Here is a 23946-nt window from a genome sequence, read left to right on the forward strand (position 1 = left end):
GTCATCTAAGTTCCCCAATCTAGTGACACCTTTATTGATTGAAAAATTGTTAAAAACTCTCTTTGATGCTATCATATGGTTTCCTTTCACCATTTATTTTGCAAAAAAGTTTATTATAATTTCTTATTTGCTTGTTTCCATGTCTAATCAACTTACCAATTTTTTAAGGATTTGTTTGTTGATTAAAAACCTTGAATTTATTTAAGGATTTACTTGTTGATTAAAAACCTTGAATTTAACTAAAGAAGAGTTGAAATACTTCTAAGAGACAATTTAAATAGTTAAATTTTGTTTTGTTTTGTTTTTTATTTTTATTTTTATTTTTTTGGGTGGGGGATCAACTTAAGGAAATGAAGACTCATTTGTTAGTGTTTTCATTAAGAGAACAAAGTTGGTAGATTAATCCCAAATAAGCATAGTAGGAGTACTTTTTGGGGATTAAGCCTAGGACTAGCTTATCCCAAGGTCAATGGAATAGACTTTTTATATAAAAAATAAAATAAAATAAAAAAATGACAAAACAAGCTTACAAAGAACATTACACTCAAAACATGATCATTAAGGTGCAATAAATATGAATAATTAAACAACTCTCTGAATAATTTTGACACAAAAAATAAGAAAATTGAGACACTAAGGCTATGTTTGGTTCCCGGAAAGTACACAGAAAAGAAAAAAAATGCTAAGGAAAATGATTTTCTCATGTTTGGTTGTCCTATGAAAAATATCAAAGAAAATCAAATATAATTAAAACTAATTAAAAACTTATGTATTTTTAAATTATTTAATCTTTATATTGATGAGTTAAAATAAATAAAATGAGTTTGAAGTAACCAAAAAAATAATTTATCAACTTTTAATCTATTTTTTTATTTTCTTTTACTTTTTCTTTCCTTCTACTTTTCCTTTGTATTTTCTTTCTCTCGCATTTTCCCTCAAATTTTCCGGGAACCAAACATAGCCTAAATAATAGGGGAAGGTGCATAGGAATCTTTGTATTATGTGAGCATGATGGAATTCATTGATATTATACAATCACAAATGGGTTAAACATATGAATAATACACAATATTGTACTAGGTTTATGTCGATAGATTGGAAAACCTCAGAAGAGATGTGACCATCAAAAGTGTCATAAAATAAATATGATAGAGATCATAGATTATAGACAAGTGTGAGGAATCCCAAAGAGTTGACAAAATCCTTCATGCATGAAGTTAGTAAACTACAGTTCTGAGCTAATGCTAAAAATAGTTAAAATTTTAGAGATACCTTTTCCATTTCCTCTCTCCAAAATAATATCTTACTAGAGGTTTTCAGTAAACTAAACTACAATATTATGCAGTAAAAGCTAGTACAATATATGTAAGTGAAGTGAATAATAATAATAATAATAATAATAATAATAATAATAATAATAATAGTGAATTGGAACAGAAGACAAAAATGACATGCAACCATTTTCTATATAAGTATACTGTACAAGATATTTGCAAATATATATATAAAATGTTAATGATGTGGGTATATATAAAATATGTACCCCTAAATAATAAAAGCATAGTTAGCTAGGTGGCACGGGCATCTTGCTATGTACAGAAGGTCATTTCTTCTGAAGTTAATACGAAATCATGTTAGACAAAATATTTAATGTTATATATCGACAAAATCTCATAGTTTATTTATTTTTTATTTTTGAATAGAAAAACCCCGTCATCTTGCCTAAAATAAATTAGCCATATAAACAAATTAAAAGAAAAGGCAAATGGGTAATAAAACCAATATTAAGTAGATTGAATCCGAGAATGGATTGGTAAGCCACAATCCAATCTTAACTTAGGCTAGTTTAGAATTATTCAACATATTCATCTATTTTGTTTAAAATTAGATAGTGATATCATGAAGTAAGCTTTCGATATAAATAGAAAAGAATAATTTACATAGGAAATATACCCAGGTTTGTAATTAGAGAAAAAAAAATGAAATAAAGCAAAGGTAAAGAGAAGAATTATTACTGATTATCCACATGGTATCCAGATAGCTTAGCTGCTTTCTTCAAGGTAATCCTCCACTTCTCTATTAGCTCCTTCTTCTCTTGATCTGCATCTTTCTCATGGTTGAAAAACGCGACTCAAAGCTTTCCGATTGGTGTCCTACATCTGAAGGCTTGACATGGTAGAAGACCGGTATAACCTTATTGTCCTCTAGATTTGTATACTCGATGATCATTGCGAGTTCATTTAAACACCACTTGGAAGTAGCATAGTTCTCTGAGAAAATAATAATAAAAATCTTCGATCCTTCGATAGCTCTGGACAGACCCGATTTGATGTCCTCTCCTTTCAAAAGTTCTTCATCATCTCTGAAGGTGTGAATTCCATATGCAACCAAAGTGTTATAAAGATGATCAGTAAAATTCTTGCGAGTGTCTTCACCTCTGAAACTCAAGAACACATCATAACTATGAGGATTGGGAGTAGCAGACGAAGCCATTTTTGGACTGGTTCCGGAGGAGTTACAAGAAGGCTTAGAAAGAAAAGAAAGGGTCTTTCAATGCTAAATGGCTGTTCTTCTCTTGGCAAGCAATCTTTTTTTGGTCAGAGGCTAGAAGGACGAATGGTTCAGAGGAGCCAACAGCTGGCAGCACTCACCTTCCTTTTCTTGGCTCCTTCCTTTGTCATTTTTCTTCTATTTTCCTCCATTTCCCATTCAACAACCAGCTCTCTCCTTTTCACATGTGGACCAATTCATTTTCTTTCATTTTTTTATTCATTCTTTCCATTAGTTTTGAATTTTTCCAATGAAGCTGTCAGACTAATCTTTAATCTCATTTGTTTACGACATGGAGCGTGGAGTATGGGTTGCAAACCGCGTAAAACAAGGGCAGTGTTTGCCATGGAGCGTACCGGATAAGCCGAAAATTCAGGGGAAATAAATACAATCTTCCAAGGACATTTTTCGATTTTCGGACACAAACATTTTTCCAATCATATTTTCTATTGACCTGCCCTAACCACCAAATTTCGGCATATATCAAATATTTTTTTCTCGTCTATAGATACCTAATGGAAAATATTTTTATTACAGTAAGTTTATTTCCATGAAATGTAATAAAATTAAATAGTTTCGATATAGGTTAAGATTAGAAATGTTTTTAAAATAAAAAATAATAGCAATTAGTTTTTCTTCAAGGATTTTTATTATTTTACTATTTTTTTTTTTGACACAAACTTACTTTTGTTCATTTATTTATTTTTTGTTTTTCGTATATGATTGTTATTACTTTGATTTTGTTTGTCATACTAATTGATTTTTATTATATTTATTAAATTAATATGTAAAAATACATATAAATATACACATGTATTGATATGCATACACATATTTTTATATAATTATATCCTCCCCTTTTTTTAAATTTTTTTCTCAAAATAATCATTAAAAAAACCCTTATTATATTAAGTTTGTATATAACTTTTTTAAGGAAAAGTCCTTGTTCCGTGTTGTCATCCTCCAATTATTTAACTTTTAGCCAAGTCACTTTGAGACCACCACAATTATTTTTTATTGCATTTTTTTTGTGTGCTTCTTTTGTTCTTTGAGGAAATTATTCTTTAAGAACTACCAAAAAGTCAATTAACACCCACTAATTTTCACATGGAAAGATAATGCTCCTCTAATGTAAGTATGTCAGTTGATCACATAAGAAGTGAGATCTATAATTTAAGGATTAAAGAGATAATCTTGATAAGTAATAACACTATCTTGTTAAATTACAGACATCGATTTATGAAGAGCCTACATGCAATGAATAGTAGGTCATAGACTTGATCTTTGCTCGTTGTAATTTTATAAGATATTGGGGTGCAATTGACTCTCTTTAGTAGAGTGTCAAGTCAAATTCAACATTAGATTATGAAAGAGTTAGTATTTTCCTAGAGGTCTCAATGGTGTTTACTTGAGCTCCTATTTCATGGTGGAATGCTTTGAGAGTATTTTGGGTATTTGTAATTCATAAGTCTACATAAGAGCATTTTGGTAAAAATGCAAGCTTGAACTAGATCTTATAAATTGACTTTCTAGAATGTGCTATTAATTAATTAGAGTCACTTAGAGCTAATCACCAAATTTCCAATCATATTTTCTATTGACCTGCCCTAACCACCAAATTTCGACATATATCAATTTTTTTTTCTCGTCTATAGATACATAAAAGAAAATATTTTTATTAAAGTAAGTTTATTTTCATTAAATGGTTCTGGTATAGGTTAATATTAGAAATGTTTTTAAAATAAAAAATATTCGCAATTAGTTTTTCCACAAGGATTTTTATTATTTTACTATATTTTTTGACACAAACTTACTTTTGTTCATTTATTTATTTTTTGTTTTTCTTATAGGATTGTTATTACTTCAATTTTGTTTGTCATACTAATTGATATTTATTATTATTAAATTAATATGTAAAAATACGTATAAATATACACATGTATTGATATGCATACACATATTTTATATAATTATATCCTCCCCTTTTTAAAAAAAAATTCCCAAAATAATCATTAAAAAAACCCTTATTATATTAAGTTTGTATATAACTGTTTGAAAAGTCCTTGTTCCGTGTTGTCATCCTCCAATTATTTAACTTTTGGCCAAGTCACTTTGAGACCACCACAATTATTTTTTATTGCATTTTTTTTATGTGCTTCTTTTGTTCTTTGAGGAAATTATTCTTTAAGAACTACCAAAAAGTCAATTAGCACCCACTAAATTTTCACATGGAAAGATAATACTCCTCTAAGGTAAAGTATGTCAGTTGATCACATAAGAAGTGAGATCTATAATTTAAGAATTAAAGAGATAATCTTGATAGGTAATAACACTATCTTGTTAAATTACAGACATCGATTTATGAAGAGTTTACATGCAATGAATAGTAGGTCATAGACTTGATCTTTGCTAGTTGTAATTTCATAAGATATTAGGGTGCAGTTGACTCTCTTTAGTAGAGTGTAAAGTCAAATTCAACATTAGATTTAGAAGGAGTTAGTATTTTCGTATAAGTCTCAATGGTCTCTACTTGAGCTCCTATTTCATGGTAGAATGCTTTGAGAGTATTTTGGGTATTTGTAATTCATAAGTCTACATAAGGGCATCTTGGTAAAAATGCAAGCTTGTACTAGATATTATAAATTGACTTTCTAGAATGTGCTATTAATTCATTAGAGTCACTTAGATCTAATTTATTAATTAGTACCAAAGTGGGTTGGATTAAGTGACCTAAACCCAATTTGGACTTAAGATAATTAAGCCCACGGGGAAGTTTATATAAACTCCTTTAAAGGGTTAAGGTTTCATTCTTTCTAGTAAGATTTTTTATATTCTAGAGAGATGAACCCTAGCCACCCTCATGGGGGAGGGGGGAGAGAGAGAGAAGCTCACTCTTCTCTCATATAGGTTCCATAGAAAGAGAGATCAGGTGGAAGGCTTTTAGGTAGACAAGTTCTACGATGCTCACGACATCTTCATCGACTTGGATTCAAATCTCTAGATTTTTATTCTAAAATGGTTTTTGAAATTATTACTTTTTGTTGCATTAGATCTAGAGAACTCTAGGATACATGCATTCTTACAAGATCTAGGACTTGATAACGAAATAATTTAGAGTTCCTAGCATAAGCCACCCTTGAATTTCCTGAACCCATATTTGTTACTCAAGCGCTCAAACTCTCAGCATAGCATCCAACATTATTTGATGAGTTTGTTGTCCTACGTCACAATAGAACATGGACTTAGTTCTCGCTTGAACAAAAAAAAATTACCGATTCACAGTTCAGTGGTTGGACTAGTGGTTGAACTGCGGTCGAACCGATGATATAATAAATATATAATTTATATATTGTATAAATTAAATTATTTATGAAAATTAAAATAAACAAATAATAATGCATTTTTTATATTTGATGTTATCAAATTAAATGGTAAGGATAAATATTAATATTTTAAAATTTATTAAATAAAACATATATAATATTATAAAAAAAATTATAATATTTAGTTTTATGTCCAAAATTGTATATTTTATTATTTTATAATATTTAAAAATATCATAGTATTTTCATAAATATTATTATATAATAATATAATTATTTAAGGGTTTTAAATAATAAAATTTTGAAAGAAGGATTTCTTTAATATATAATGTTTTACAATAACAATAATTTAAAATGCTTCTTTACCCCAATGGTTTACTTCTTATTTTGGTAACCTAAGGTGTAACGGTTGAGTCTTTAGTAAAGCAAAATTTTTATCTACTTTTTCTATTTTTGAATCCCAATCAAAAGATCACTAGTTATGCGGCAGGAAATATGGGTATAAACAAGGATGAAAATATCAGTAATTATGGATATATCAATACTTCGATTTTACAAATATATTAACAGATATGTTGTAAAAAATTATTGATAAACCTAAAATTGATCAAAATTTTATAAATATAAGAAAAACTTCATAAAAATATAATTAGAAGTATAAAGTTGTTTTATTAAAGAATTTGACATATGTATAATATGATTTATCATATTTGATAATAATATTGTATGCATCAATAAAAGTATGAATTTTATAAGTGTACATTTATTATGAAATTACATCAAATATTATTTCATAATAATACTATGATATTTGATTATAATATTTCTAATTTTAAAATATATATTAATATTAAAATTTGATCCATTTAATTCAATTGTATTAAATGATATAAAATTAATATTTAATAATCTATTAATGATATTAAAAACACTATGAAGAAAATTATCATGATAGTTTATATTTTTGGTAATCAATTAAAAGAAAATTTTGCATTTAATTATAAAATAATTATAATTAATTTTCCTCTCTAAAATATTTTTTAATATTTTCTTTATATGATGAATTTGAATATATATATATATATATATATATATATGTTTAGTGCATTATATTTAACAAGGGGTAAACTTACCCTAGTGGTAAGGTGAAATAGTCATTTTTGAGAAGGCATTGTAGCGGAGCACTATAGTGCGTTTGATCGTCATTGACCCTCGTTGACCATTCGATATATTAGGAAATATCGGCGATTTTTTCTGAAATTTTGCTAGAACGATATTTCTTCACCAAATATCATTTCCATAAATATCTCGATATTTTCATCCATGGGTATAAATACCCTTTCCAACTCTATAACAACAGGTACAGAAATTCATGGGTCATAATCAACCCAATGAGACTTAGACTATTATAATTATGGGCAAGAAGCAATAGACCCAAAGCAGTTAAAATGTTAAAATATTTTGGACAATTTTAGCTTGATCGGTGCTTGAAGAATCGAACGGTTCAACCCTAGTTTGATCCAAGAACAAGCCATTGATCGGCCAGTTCGGTTCGATTTTTAAAATCATGGGAAATGTTATTACCCCAAATTGGAGTAGAATGTGAAAATATTAAAGTAGTCAAAATTCAACACCCTCGTGTAAATAATTAAGAAAGAATCAATACTAAGTGGTGGTTTTTTTTAAAAAATTTTTTTTAAAAACTTTTTATTGAAAACAATTTGCTTTTAGAGGAGTTTGTTTTTCTATTTTTTCATAACTTATTATAAACTTTTTACTGAATAGAAAAAACCAAAAATATTTGGTTTTTCTTAATAAAAAAATAACATGTTGATTTTTCTTACCTTTTAATGTCTAATAGAAAGAAAATATTAAAAAAACAAACAACTAATACTTAATATTATTAAGCATTAAAGTTCTATTTAGAATTAAGAAAAAAAAACAAACACCACCTAAACTTCTCTTGATGAACATCTTCTTCCTGTCACAGTGGAGAAGGTAGCCCATTTGAAGATTCTGTTAATGACCCTTAAAAAGGGAACTCAATCCTTGGATGAGTACTTGAAGGCCTTCAACTCAATTTGTGATAGTTTTGTTGCAATAAAAAGGCCCATTGATGATCTTGACAAGGTATTTTAGTCTACGCATGGATTGGGACCAATGTATGAAAATTTTTGCCTGTCCATGCTAATGGGATAAATACAAACAATGCACAACCAGGTTTTATCCCCTTTTGTGAGAACCTAATAGGAATCAATCAAATAGAGCAACAAGAATTCACCCAATCAACAAGTATATGAACACCAATAATTTTTAGTGTGGAAAACCTTCTCAAATATGAGAAGTAAAAACCACGGGACCCTTAGGCCACTTAAAAACTCCACTAATATAATCAATGGGTTACACAATTATCTCTAGATAAAACTAGAGGCATACATCAACCATATCTCAAGACAAATTAATCTTGGCAATTTCAACAACTTTGCATAAAAACAATGGAGAGATCTCACCAAACACATCATTGTTCTAGGACTGATATATAACTATTCCGAACTCCAAATCCAATCTCCACCATTCAGAATAAAGATCAATGAGTTCTGAACGTTCTCTCCAAAAATCGGCTCAATCGAACCACGGATTAACCTTGATCGGAGGTTATGATCAAAACTGTCTGGATAGAAAATTCATAAAAAAAGGCTCTATTCTTGGACTGAAAGATGACCGTCTGGATCTCCAAATCCGATCTCCACCATTCAGATTGAAGATCAATGAATCAAGAACCTTTCCTTAAAATTTCAGGTTGATCGGCCCACACACGAAGCGGGATCGAACCTTTGATGAAATCTGGGCAATGAAGAAAAACTGAGTTTTTCTCTTCAAAAATGGTGGTTCTCCCATTCTCTTTCTTTTCTCCTTCTACTCTCTTTTCTTCTACCTTCGGTGACTGCAAAGAAAATTGGAAGAAGAAGAAAAGGGATTCTTCTTCTAACCCTTTTATATAAAGGCTTAAGAGGCCTTAAATTTTGGGCCTTCCACATGAAGAAAAACCCAACAAATCTCCCCATTTCCAATTATGTGAAAGGACTCGCCATCCTGGTGATTGTACAACAAACTTCAAGCTTCTCCCTTGGTAAGGACTTCGTTAACATATCTGAGCCAATATGATCGGTATGTATCTTCTCAAGTTCAAACAAGTTGTCATTAAGAGCATCTCTCATCCAATGATACCTCACATCAATATGCTTCGATCTTGCATGAAAGGTAGAATTCTTACTAAGGTGAATGGCGCTCTGGTTATCACAATATACCATATAGCGCTGCTACTGAAACCCGAGCTCATGTATGAAATGCTTCATCCACAACAACTCTTTACATGCTTACGCTACTGCAATGTGCTCTGCCTCTATTTTAGAAAGTGCAACACATTTCTGTAGTTTTGATTGCCAAGACATAGCACCTCCTGAGGTAGACCTTCTATTATCTACATCCCCTACCATATCTAAATCAGTGTAGCCAACAAGTACTAGTTTTCCACTTCCAAAAGTGAGTTTCAATGTGGAAGTGCCTCACAAATATCTCATAATCCACTTGTCTACCTCCCAATGTAGTCTTCCTAAATTAGACAGAAAGCAGCTAACAACACCAACTGCATAAGCTATGTCTGGTCTAGTACATACCATGACATACATCAAACTTCCTACTGCTGAGGCATACAGAACTCTTCTCATGTCTTTCTTCTTCTTATATATAGAAGAGCTATGTCTGCTGCTTAGCTTAAAGTGACTAGCTAGAGGAGAACTAACCACTTTAACTTTGCTCATGTTAAATCTTTCAAGCACCTTTTCAATAAATTGCTCTTGTGACATATACAACTTCTTAGGTGCTCTATCTCGCTCAATTCTAATACCAAGAATTTTCTTTATTGGCCCCAAATCCTTCATGAAAAATGATTTGCTTAACCGCTTCTTCAGCTTATCAATTCTTGAAACATTTCTGCCAACAATCAAGATATCATCAACATAGAGCAACAATATAACAAAATCATCATCAAAGAATTTTTGCACAAATACACAATGGTCAGAAGTAGTTTTTTGATAGCCTTGCTCCTTCATAGCTGATTCAAACTTCTTATACCACTGCCTCGGTGCCTGCTTTAAGCCATAAAGACTTTTCAACTTATAAACATAATCCTCTTTTCCTTTTATTATGAAACCCTTTGGTTGTTCCATATAAATTTCATTGTCTAAATCACCATGGAGAAATGCAATTTTAACATCTATATGTTGAATCTCCAAATCAAGACTAGCTGTCATGCCCAAAACTACATGAATAGACGACATCTTAACAACAGGAGAAAAAATCTCATCAAAATCAATACCTTTCTTTTCACTGAACCCTTTGACAACCAATCTAGCTTTATAACGTGGCTATGAAGTGTGTTCTTCTTGCTTCACTCTATAAATCCACCTATTCTTCAAAGCTCTTTTTCTCTTTGGCAACTTGACAAGTTCAAAAGAATGATTCTCATGTAATGACTTCATCTCATCTTACATAGCATCAACCCACTTCATCTTATTTTCATCTCCCATGGCTTCCTCATAACTTTCAGGTTCTCACCTGTCAGTTAGTAATACATAATCATCAACAAAATACCATGTGGAAGGATGTCAGTCTTTGGTAGACCTTTTGAGTGGAATATCTGGTGGAGCCTCTGCTACTGGTGACTACTCATGAACATCATCATCCATCTCAACCTGTGTGGGAGTTTCAACATCACCAATGTCAAGTTGGACATCATATGCTTCATCTTCAACCTGTGTAGGAAAATGTGTCAAGGAACTGGATCTAAGTCAATTAGATTATCACTATACTAAAACTCTGTTGCATCAGTCTTCTCAATGTCCTGTATGGCCTCCCTATGATCTTCCATAAACATAGCATCTCGGCTTCTTACAAGCTTTTTCTGCACCGGATCATAAAACTTCTAACCAAGCTCATCCTGACCATAGCCAATGAATATACAAGGTCTTGTCTTAGCATCAAGCTTAGACCTCTCATCTTTCGGAATGTGCACAAAAGCCTTGCATCCAAAGACATGCAAGTGATCATAAGAGATTTCATTATCTGACCAAATTCTATCCGGAACATCAAATTCTAAAGGAACAAATGGTGTAAGATTGAGAACATGTACAACAGTATTCAAAGCTTCACCCAAAAGGATCTTGGCAATTGTGACTATGAAAGTAAACATCTCACCCTTTCAACCAGTGTCCTATTCATTATCTCAGCTAACCCATTCAATTGAGGAGTCTTAGTAGGTGTTTTTTTTTATGTCGAATACCATGTTGTCTACAATACTCATCAAAAGGATCAAAATACTCATCCCCATTATCAGTCCAGATGCATTTCAATTTTTCACAAGATTGTCTCTCAACAAGAGCATGAAACTGCTTAAACACTTCTAACACTTGGTCTTTTGTTTTCAAGGTGTACACCCAAATCTTTCTTGAATGATCATCTATAAAGTCACAAAATATAGAGATCTACCAAGTATTTTTGTTTTCATAGGACCACACACATCATAATACACTAAATCAAACATACCTGGCTTCCTTCTATGGTGGTGTGTTTTGAATGCAACTCTGGTCTGCTTTCCTGCTAAGCAATGAGCACACCTTTTCAAAGATCCCTTCTTCATACTAGAAAGAAGATTCTTCTTAGCCAAAATCATCAAGCCTTTCTCACTCATGTGACCGAGTCTGTTGTGCCAAAGCTCAACTATGCTATCATCATCCACTGCATTGATATTGGAATCAATTACACGTGCTTGCATCAAATACAATGAGGAACACTTCTTTCCTTTTGCTACCACCATAGAACCTTTGGTGCGCTTCTACTGACTATCACAAAAGGTGTTGTAGAACCCTTCATCATCAAGCTTACATGTGGAGATTAAATCCATGCGGATATCTGGAATGTGTTTGACATTCTTCAAAATCAACATAGTACCATTACTAGTCTCCAAATGCACATCTCCCATACCAATGGCTTTAGCTGAGCCATCATTACCCATCATAACACTTCCAAAATCACCGGATGTGTAGGATGTAAAGAAATCTTTCTGAGGTGTAGCATGGATTGAGGCACCGCTATCAATCACCCAACTGGTCTCCTAGCAAGCAAAATTAACAACATCACTATCATAAACAATAAGGAAATCTGAAGTGGTAGTGGCAACTAGATCATCTTCACCATCATTATCATTCTTCTTGTCCTTCACTTTCCCTTGTTTCATATCTCTCTTCAATTGGCGACAATACTTCCTTATATGCCTTTTCAAATGGCAATAATGACACTCAACATTGGCAAACTTGTTAGTCTGCTTTTGCTTATGTTTTGTTCTTCGGACCTCTACTCTTACTCCTCCCTCTCTTTTCAGTAACTAGGACATCTGACTGTGAAGAAGAACCTTGTGACTTTCTTCTTATCTCTTCATTCAAAACACAACTCTTAACCAAATCCATATTCATACTAAAATCTGGGGTTGAGTTAGACAAAGAAGTTCTAAACGTCTCCCACGAGTCCGACAATGTACCAATAAGCCACAACCCTTGCACCTTTTCCTCAAACTTGATATTCATTCCAGCCAACTGATTAATAATACCTTGGAATGTATTCAAGTGATATGTCATAAGAAATCCATCTTGATACTTCAAGCTAATCATCTTCTTGATCAGAAACAATTTATTGTTACCAGTCTTTCGAGCATATAATTGTTCAAGCTTGTTGCATAGACTCCGTGCATGTTTCTCTTCACTAACATGATTGAGAACATTATCATCTACCCACTGTCTAATATAACCACAAACCTACCGATGAAGTAAATTCTATTCTGCATCAGTTTTATTTTCTAGCTTTTCAGAAGCAAACACAGGCAAATAATAATCCTTCACATACAATAAGTCTTCCATCTTTCCTTTCCAAACATGATAATTGGAGCCATTCAGAGTAATCATTCTACTTGTATTGCTTTCCATTGTTCTACACAAGGCACAAATTATCTTGAACCAATGCTCTGATACCACTTTGATGGGATAAATACAAACAATGAACAACCACGTTTTATCCCCTCTTGTGATAACCTAATAGGAATCAGTCAAATAGAGCAACAATAATTCACTTAATCAACAAGTATATGAACACCAATAATTTTTAGCGTGAAAAACCTTCTCCAATATGAGAAGTAAAAACTATGGGACCCTAAGTCCACTTAAAAAATCCACTAATATAATCAATGGGTTACACAATTCTCTCTAGATAAAACTAGAGGCATATATCAACCATATCTCAAGACAAATTAATCTTGGCAATTTCAACAACTTTGCATAAAAACAATAGAGAGATCTCACCAAACACACCATTGTTCTTGGACTGAAATATAACTGTTCTAAACTCCAAATCCAATCTCCACCGTTAGAATGAAGATCAATGAGTTTTGAACATGCTCTCCAAAAATCGGCTCAATCGAACCACGGATTAACCTTGATCGGAGCTCATGATCAAAACTGTCCGGATAGAAAATGCATCAAAATAGAGGCTTTGTGCTTGGACTGAAAGACGACCATTCGAATCTCCAAATGCGATCTCCACCGTTCATATTGAAGATCAATAAGTCACGAACCTCTCCTCCAAATTTTAGGTCGATCGGCCCACAGACGAAGCGGAAGCGTACCTTTGATGAAATCTGGGTAGTGAAAAAAAACTGAGTTTTTCTCTTCAAAAATGATGGTTCTCTCATTCTCTCTCTTTTCTCCTTCTACTCTCTTTTTCTTCTACCTCCGATGGCTACAAAGAAAATCGGAAGAAGAAGAAGAAGAAGGATTCTTCTTCTAACCCTTTTATATAAAGGCCTAAGAGGCCTTAAATTTTGGGCTCTTAATTTTGGGTCTTCCACATGAGGAAAAACCCAACACATGCTTACAAAACCTCCATATCCATCATTTAGCCAATTCATGTTAGCACTTCAAGGTCATGAACAATCACTAAATGCACAAAAAGAAGAGAAAATATTTATTGAGCATGTCCAACCCTTCTTTGGGCAACGTGGACGAGAGGTACATGGTCGAGGTGGTCGAAGTCCCTTTACTTCCAAGGGTAGAGGATTCACCCTAGCTGGGTGCTATAACACTCAAACCAACGGATAGAATACTCAAAACAACAATTATGGTCAGCTCAATAACAATATGTCACAACCAAATACCAAACCCATGTTTAGACAATAACATTTAATAAGCCAAAATAATTCAAATAATACTGGTAAAGTCACTTTCCAAATTGTTGGGAACCTATTCACTTTGCTATTGATTGTTAACATAAGTTTGATTATTCGTATTAATCTAAAGATTTTCCTCAAGCCTAGTTGCCCTTACCCTTAATGATGCAACTGATCACTCATTTTATGTTGATTCTGGAGCCACACTCACATGACAAATGATGAAGGTAAATTGTCATATCTCAAACCATATAAAGGTAGTGATGTTATTATGTTGGTAATGGTGATAGGTTACCTATATTCCAAATGGAAATGCTTGTGTTATTGCAAATGAGGGTCCATTGAAGTTGAAAGATGTACTAGTGGTTCCAGATTTGCAAACGAATTTATTGCCAATTGGAAAACTTCAAATAATCTATGCACATGTGAATTCACTACACCTAATTTTGTTGTTAAGGATTGCAAAAAGAATAATAGTGAGAGGGCATAAAAAAGGACAACTCTATGTCTTAGGTGAAACTTCTTAAGAGGCTTTGAGTGCAAGAATGAAAGGTGACTCTTCTGAAACCATTTGGCACCAACGGCTTGGACAACCAAATTTAAAGATACTTTCTCTTCTAAATGAGAAGAAAACTATTGATACTATCGATGAATCAACCTACCATATGTATTAGTTGTCAAAGGGGAAAAAGCTGTAAATTACCATTTCATCATTTAAATAAAATCTCAAAATATCCTCTTGAAAAGATACACTATGATCTTTAGGGACTTACCCTTCTGGCTTCCAATCACATGGTCATTTTTATGTGATTTTTGTGGATGATCATTCCAGATTTACATGGCTTTACCCTTTAGAGAAGAAATCTGAAATTTTCATTTGTTTTCTCAAGTTTCAAAAGTTAGTGGAAAATCAATTTGGACGAAAAATCAAGATTTTCCAGTGTGATGGTGGAGGAGAATTTAGTTCTAATGCTTTTCTTGGTCATATTCAGAGTTGTGGGAGTGAATTACATGTCTCGTGTCCTGGAACTCCTGAACAAAATGGTGTGGCTGAACGGAAGCATTGGCATATCGTCGAAACAAGGCTAACCATGCTTTTTCGTGTACACATGCCTTTATTTATTGAGTTCATGCATTTTTTTAATTCAACAACTTTGGCAAATTATAATATGGAAGATTCTTCACATACTATTTTTATAGATTGTTGTAACCCATCTTCTGGTGCAGGCTCAAATACTAATGGAAACCATGTTGTTGACCACAATGTTGGAGACAATGCAACTGTCAATGCAGAGTCTACACCTCTTGTTGCTACAAAAAATATAGAATACAATGCATCTACTAATCCACTATTTACACCTCCTGTTATTGTTGTTGCACCAAATAATGGAGACAATGTTACTGTCACTTCAGAATCCATGTCTCCTGAAAATCATTCTGGTTGTCTTGAAAATATCACCACTTTAGCAGCAACTTCTTCCACAAATTCAGCTTCTCGAATTAGCAAAAATTCAAATGACAATTTAGATGTATCAGTGCTCTCTCTAGCCACGCACTTGGATGGAGAAATACTTATTGATCCATCTATCTCTCACAATGTTGTAAGTGCTCTTAGCTAAGAAAATCATGAGCCTTTAGTGCAGCATGCTCAATGACCAGCTCGTGCTCACCACCCACTAGTTTATTTATGTGATTATGCTCTTGTTAACACCATCGACAACTTACCAATTGAGCCTAAGACTTTGAAAAGTGCTCTCAAGGACTCACATTGGTTTGCCACCATGAAATATGAACACCAAACTCTTCATGATAATGACACTTGGTAGCTTGTTTCTAGACCACCTAATGCCAATATTGTTGGTTTGAAATGGGTATATCGGATTAAGTATCAAGAAAATGGGTCTATTGATCATTTCAAGGATCAATTAGTAGCAAAAGGCTTTAGTCAAGTATATGGGGTAGATTATGCCAAAACATTCAGCCCAATGGCTTAACCAACTACCATTTGTCTTGTCGTTGGCCTCTCTTTATTGCTTAATTGGAGTATGTGGCTACTTGATGTAAAAAACGCCTTTTTACATGATCATCTTAAGGAAGCTATATCCCGGGTTTGTTGATCAATCTTTGCCCAATCATGTTTGTCTCCTTAAGAAATCATTGAATGGTCCCAAACAAGAGCCTTGTGCCTGGTTTGATAGCTTATCACAGTTCTTACTTCAGCTTGGGTTTTACTGTAGCAAAGTTGATTCTTCCTTGTTTATTTATCGTATTGGTGATATCATAGTCAATCTTCTTATATATGTTGATGATGTCCTTATTGCAGGGAATCACAATAACTTTATTATGTCTCTTATTGCTAAGCTCGGTCATGAATTTGCTATAAGGGATCTTGGTCCTCCCCATTATTCTTGGGGTAAAGATCACAACTCTTCCTAGTGGCATATTTCTCTCCCAAACAAAGTATACTCGGGGCCTTCTATCAAGGACACAAAAGTTTGATAGCTCCTCTATGCCTACTCCCATGGTGCTCAAGAACCAACCACCTTCTACAAATGACTCTTGTTGATGCTCATGCTTATTGTAGCATTGTATGTGCACTATAAATATCTTACATTCACTAGGTTGGATATCATCCATCCATGTTGTGAATCAGGTGTCCCAACACTTTTAATAATCCCACTCTCGCTTACATGACAATAGTTAAACGAATCTTATGTTATTTGAAAGGTACACAACATTTTGGTGTTTGATATCTTTCTTAAAGTCCCATTTTCGTTTATGGTTTTAGTGATGTCGATTGGGCTAGTTGTCCTACAACAAGGCAAAACACAACTAGGTTTTGTATCTTTCTTAGTGATAATTATATCTCGTGGTGTTCGAAAAAGCAACCAACAATGTCACACTCAAGTTCAAAAGCTAAGTATCGATCAATGGCCATCATGACAACTAAATTAACTTGGCTCACATTCTTGTTACAGGATATTGATGTCTCACTTTCTCACCTTCCTCAACTATTTTGTGATAATATTAGTGCCCTTTTCACATGACTGTCAATCCTATGTTTCATTCTAGTTCAAATTGTTGTTTTAAGGATATGAAAACAAAGGACTAGCCCAAAACACACAAACAAAGAGCATAATGAATAACAAGAAAACTTATCGATGATAGGCTTAGGTGTGACAAGTACTATCCTTGAAATAGATCCACCCTCCTTGAAAACGAACTCAATGTACTAGGGTACTAGTAGTCTACCTCCAGGATTCAATAGCCAGTGAATCTCGCCTTGGGTGCACTCTGTAGGCGAGACGTGTACAGCTCGGGTTCTAAAATATTTCTCCAAATAGATGTATGAAAGACTCTCTGAAAAAATTGGTGTTTAGAGAGTGAGGGGTGACCTACTTTTATAGGCCACTAACATAGTCCCAACGGGACTCTACTTGTAAGCAGAACAAGACTTTACTTGTAAGTGAAATAAGACTCTACTTGTAAGCAGAATAGGACTCTACTAGCACAGTCCATGTGGGACTCTTCCCAGAGAGTCGACCAAAAATAAAAGACTAAGTCAAACAGAATAAATTAAATTAAACAAAATAATTATTTTGAATTTTGTAAAAAATAGCCTAGTTCACTAAAACACTTTTCACATTTACACTCTTCCTACAATCTCACACAGAGTGTAGACATGAAAAAAAAATTGAGGAAAAAAAAATCCAATGCATCAATACTGGTGCCCAAAGGCTATGAACTAGTCTTAAGACAAATAATTATTGAGTTACAAAACACGGTGAAAATAAATTTCTATGAACTAGTATTTCTTGATGAAACTCAAGGGACCTTTATCCACATTGGTTTTCTCAACTACACTACGAGTTATACATAACAGGTTGGCACAAAAAGGCCATGTGCCCTGCTTGGATATTCATGAGAGCTCCAGAGAACCTGTCTAAGTCCTCATAGGAAGTGGCCCTACCTCCACTCTCATATAGGTGAATCCATTTAGTATGTTCTGTATTTAAATATACCATCCATAAGGAATATGGTATTTATTTAAAGTAAACACTTAACCTTAGTCAATGCAGAATACTCCATATCTACACCATAGGGATAAACTCTCATACAATTAAAGTTGATAGATAACCTCAAGTCAACAAGCACTTTGTTATTACCCATATGAACCTACTTCATGGAATTTCCATTCTAATATGTTGGGTTACCACTACTCTTCACTTCTATAATAGGCATAAGCCCCATCATCCTCGATGTTTCTTCAACTAGTTTCTTATTTAGTGGTTGGGTCAAAGGATCTGCCAAATTCAACTTTGACCTCACAAATTCTATGGATATAACCCCTATTTCAAGCAACTACCACACAATATTGTGCCTTAAGCATATATGCTTATTCTTTCCATTAAATATTTTACTCTTAGCCTTAGCAATTGTAACTTGGCTATCACAACGCATAGACACAGACAGGGTTGGTCTTATCCATAAAGGGATATCTGCTAAGAGGTTTCTAAGCCACTCAGCCTTAGAACTTGTTTTTTCTAAGGCAATAAACTCAGTCTCAATAGTGGACCGAGTAATTCAAGTTTTCTTAGTGGACTTCCAAGAAATTGCACTTCCACCAAATATGAAAACATATCCGCTAGTGGATTTCATCTCATCTAAATCCAAGATCCAATTTGCATCACTAAATCCTTTAAGGACACTTGGGAATTCACTATAGTACAAACCATAGTTAATGGTGCCTCAAAAATACTTAAGACTCTACAAACAACAATCCAATGTGATTAGGACTTTGGATGTACCGACTCAATCTACCTACTGCATAAGCAATGTCAGATCTGGTACAGTTCATTAAGTACATTAGGCTCCTTATGCTATGAGCTACTCGATTTAGGCAACACTGTGTTCTCTATTTTTCTTTAGCTGTGAGTTGGAATCATAAGGAAAAGACACTGGTTTACAATCAAAGTGTTCAAATTTCCTTAGAATTTTCTCAACATAGTGCTCTTAAGAAAGTTTAAGCCCATTAGGTGTTTTAGTTATTTTAATTCCTAGAATCACCTCTACCTCTCCTAAGTTTTTCATATCAAACTTAGAACCTAGGAGTTTATTAGTCTTACACACAACCTCTAAGCCAGTTCCAAATATCAACATATCATCAACATAAAGGCATATGACTACACATGTGTTATCCTTATACTTGTTGTGGAGACACTTATCAACATCGTTAATGGAATATCCATTAGTTACTAACATATGATCAAACTTGTTGTGCCACTATTTGGGAGCTTGTTTTAACCCATATAGTGATTTAACTAGCCTACACATTTTTTCTCCTTCCCTAGAACTACACAACTCTCAGGTTGTTCCATATAATTTCCTCTTCCAAATCCCCATTCAAGAATGTAGTCTTGATATTGATTTGGTGTGTCACCAGATTATGAATGGGAGCTAGAGCGATCAATACTCTAATTGACACTATTCAAGTCACAAGGGAAAAGTGTCAAATTAATCTACATTATTCTTTTGTTTAAAGCCTTTGACAACTAAACGAGCTTTATACTTCTCTCTGGACCCATCTTGTTTTAACTTTCTTTTAAAGATTCACTTAAAACCAATAGTCTTTGCACTAGGAGATAAATTTATTAACTCCCATAGATGGTTATACATGATCGATTCAATTTCACTGTTAATGTCCTCCTTCCATAATGGTGTATCAAGAAAAGTTATAGCTTATTTGAAGGATTTAAGGTCCTCATCTCTTAGGAAGGTATAGAAACCATCTCCAAGGTTTGTTTCCTTCCTATCTCTTTTACTTCTTCTAGGTTCAAATTCAGAAGGTTCAAAGGACTCGTCATTACTTGTTTTATGAACTTGTTGTTCACCATTTAGTTTCATAAGAAAGATGTTTTCAAAGAAATTCACATTCTTTGTTTCTATTATGGTATTGACATGTACAAGACTATTTTTTGACTTAGTAACAAGAAACCTATATGCCGCACTATTCTCAGCATAGCCAATGAACATTGCATCAAAGGTTTTAGGACCTAGTTTTCATTTTTTTAGGTTCAAGGAAAAGAACTTTAGCTAAACACCCCCACACTTTCAAATATGCTATATTAGGGCATAACCCTTCCATAACACTTAAGGGGTTTTACCAGTTCTCTTGTAAGGTGTTCTATTTTGAATATGACAAACGAAGAGGATAGCTTCCCCCCACAAGTTCAAGGATGCTCCTGAACTTACCAACATTGCATTCATCATTTCTTTTAAGGTCCTATTTTTCCTTTCTACTGCTCCATTAGACTTAGGGGAATAAGGAGTAGTTTCATGAATGATCCCATGATCTTCACAAAAAAAATTTAAGGGGTTGGATTCATACTCTCCTCCCTTATCAGTTCTAATCCTTTTAATTTTCTTACTTAGTTGTTTTTTCGCTTCATTGTTGTACTTGATGAATGCATCTCTTGTTTCATCTTTGTTTCTCAAAAGATATACCCTTGTATACCTTGAGTAGTCATCTATGAAAGTTATGTAGAATCATTTACCACCTCTAATCATTGTATTTTTTAGGTATCCTAAGTCACTATGTATTAAACTTAGTAGATCTGATTCTCTTTCTACTAACTTGCAGGATTTCTTTGTGGTTTTTTATTCTACACATGATTCACATTTCCATGGTTTTCTAAGGATAGCTTAAGGATTAAACTCAATTCAACCATTTTCTTTAATAAACCCTGATTACAATAGCCCTTCCCCACGAATGCATCATTCTTGGTTACAACTATTTTATCAAAGCTAAACAAGATCTTCATTCCTGTTTTCCCAAAAAGAGATATTGACACCAAGTTCTAGTGGATATCTAGCACATGAAGAACATTACTGAAGGCGAGCACTTTTCCAGAGGTTACCTTGAGGAGAATTTTCCATTTGCCAATCATTGGAGTAGATCTAGAATTACCCATGGACACTTGTTCCTCTCCTTCCTTTACATTGATATAGGAAGTAAATCCACTTCTATTCCCATAGATGTGCCTGGTAGCTCTAGAGTCTACCAACTAATCCTTCATATCGGTGACCATGCTCACCTTAAAGGAGATTACTATTGTGATCACCTCTATCTCTGCCAAATTTGCCTTTGAATTGGACTTCTTAGTTCTCTTTCTATGGTGACATTGAGTTGTATGGTGTCCAAACTTGCCATAGACAAAGAAATTACCCCACTTTTTAATAGTTGGGTTTTGGACCTTGTTTGATGCATTAGGCTTGGTCCTAGAGTTTTGTTTTCTGGACCTATTGTTTTTGGGTTTAAGTTTTTCTTCTATTATATTAGCCTTAGAAGATAGTTCCTTATTAATTCATATACATAGGTTAATATTTAAAATTTCTCATATCAAAATGACTTGAATTCATACCAATTTCTTCAGCAAAATTCCCTTTCTTTTTCTTTTTGTTTTGTTTTGTTTAGAGTTGTTTTTTATGTAATATGATTGTTATATTTATGGACAAAATATAAATCTTACTTATTAATTCATAAGCATTACAAAAATTTACAACTAAAAGCAATCATATCTTCCATAAATAATTTACAATGATGTGATACCATAACTCAAAGGTGATGCATTTAATGCGACATCATAACTCAAAAATGATGCATTTAATGCGACACCCTATCATCACTAGAAATATGTGGTGTCACTTCCGAATGCATCACCATTTATTTACTTCGGTGTCACTTCCAAATACATCACCAATTGATACCCTCTATGGTGTCAGTGGAGATGGTGACGCTATGTTGAATACATCTGCAATTATCACACAAACATAGAGTGTTATATGTGAGCTTTGCTAAATGATACTTGATATTCATGAGGCTTACGCATGAAATATTGTACCCTTGTTGTCTCAGTAGTTGAAAACAAAGAGCAACGTTATAGAGATCATCATTTATATCATCAATGTCATGATAGTTGAAAACGAAGAGCAACGAAGAGCAACGTCATGTTAACCATATATAAAGGAATCAAGGGGCTGTATTCATAAATTGCCCTAAAATATGTGTGAAAAATAATGAGATTGTTGTACATATATATTAAAAGAACCACATGAAAACCTTACTAAAGATTTTAGAATGCTATATTCAACTCTTGTCTAATGAATATCCATTTCCAAAGGCTATAAAAACCTTGTCTAGCTAAGAGATTTTTTATGCAAAGTTTGATCTCAGGAAGGTGCTAAAAAAAGAAAAAGGAAAATATTCTCAATGAAAATTGAAGTGTGAAAGAGAATGAATTATAATTAAAATTTATTAAAAATTTATATATTTTCAAATTATTTAGTCATTATATAAAAAAGTTGAAATAGGTAAAATGAATCTAAAGTGACATAAAAATAATTCACTAACTTTATATTTTTTTACATTTTTTTTTTTTACTTTTTCTTTTGTTCTATTTTTTTTTTTTTATTTTCTTTTCTTTGTATTTCTCCACAAGTTTTTTAGGAATGAAACATAGGTTAAGCATTGACACTCCAAGAACATACATAATTTTAAAAAGTGTATGGATAAAATTTTTAAATATAGGTCCCATAGTTCTCAATCAAGTTTATTCACATCTTGTATCGTACAATCACCTTGAAGGGAGTGAATAGATAGTCTTCTTGAATTCAACCCAATGTATACCAATTTTTAGTTTCTATATGTTCTTTGATAAGGATATAAAGAATAAATAAAAACAAAGAATCATTTAAAAATACAAGCTATTACATGGAAAATCACCCACAAAACCTCCTAGAGACTTTGATATAAAAGCCACATGGTCAAAGACCATAAATTTAAAATCCCTTAAAATTCAAGGATAAGTACATAGTGTTATCTAACAATTATTATTCCCAAAGATTTATATCCCAAACTTCCGCCTAATCTCATGTCTATGGTGCAAAAGTACCATTCTCCTTGGAGGATTCTTCAACATCTTGAGAGGATGCGATGTTCTATCACAAACTCACTTAACAAGTTTAAAAATGCTTTGAAAGTTTTTTATTAAACACAGAATAATGACTTTAAGCTTAGGGGATGATCTTTGAAAATTCTCCTAAGAGATTTATATTATAGAAATCCTAGTGGGCTTGGCTCAATTTACAAATGATATTTTACCAAAAAAAAAAAAGAAAAAGAAAAAAAAAGCTAGGAAAGAAAGATTTTCATTTTTAAACTTTAAAAATATTTTTTTTAAATTAAAAGAGATTTGAAAGATTTTCCATTTTAAATTCTAAATTTAAATTCATTTTCAATTTCCATATAAATACTTATGCCTTTTGTGTCATTTTTATCAATCAATTCGGTTATACTTATTTGTTTAATCCCAAGTTAATTATGTAGAAAACTTGAATGTTGAAAAAAGTGTAAATCACAAAAAATATACGAAGTCCTAAACCAAATTAATGGAGTAATGCATTAATACCCTAATAATCTTTCCTTTGATAATTTTATAAAAAAAATAATGATTATATAAATCTTAGGGTTTACAAATCAATCAATATCACTCATTTCTCAATTAAATATCCTAATGACTAGAATTCAATGCATGCAACACATTGAATTATTTTTTTTTTAAATGAAACCCTTTATTGAACCAAATTCTCAAAAGAACAAAAAAAATAGTATTAAAAAAATCCTTCTTGTTGATTCCAATTAAGTAACAGTGATGAGTTAACAAAATTCTCAAAAATAAATAAATAAATAATCTAAACAACAATTTTATTATTTGTTCAAATTTTTAGTTAAGCTTTTATTGA

At 32.6% G+C, this 23946-nt stretch overlaps 1 protein-coding gene across 1 annotated transcript; it reads right to left on the reverse strand.

Annotated features, from left to right (window-relative positions):
* Nucleotides 1-2079: 2079 nt before the first annotated feature.
* Nucleotides 2080-2493, reverse strand: LOC117905784 (TMV resistance protein N-like). The gene has a single exon (XM_034818655.1). It carries the CDS (start codon nucleotides 2491-2493, stop codon nucleotides 2080-2082), a length of 414 nt encoding a protein of 137 aa, XP_034674546.1.
* Nucleotides 2494-23946: the final 21453 nt, after the last annotated feature.

Source organism: Vitis riparia, chromosome 18, assembly GCF_004353265.1.
Source record: "Vitis riparia cultivar Riparia Gloire de Montpellier isolate 1030 chromosome 18, EGFV_Vit.rip_1.0, whole genome shotgun sequence".
Taxonomy (NCBI): domain Eukaryota; kingdom Viridiplantae; phylum Streptophyta; class Magnoliopsida; order Vitales; family Vitaceae; genus Vitis; species Vitis riparia.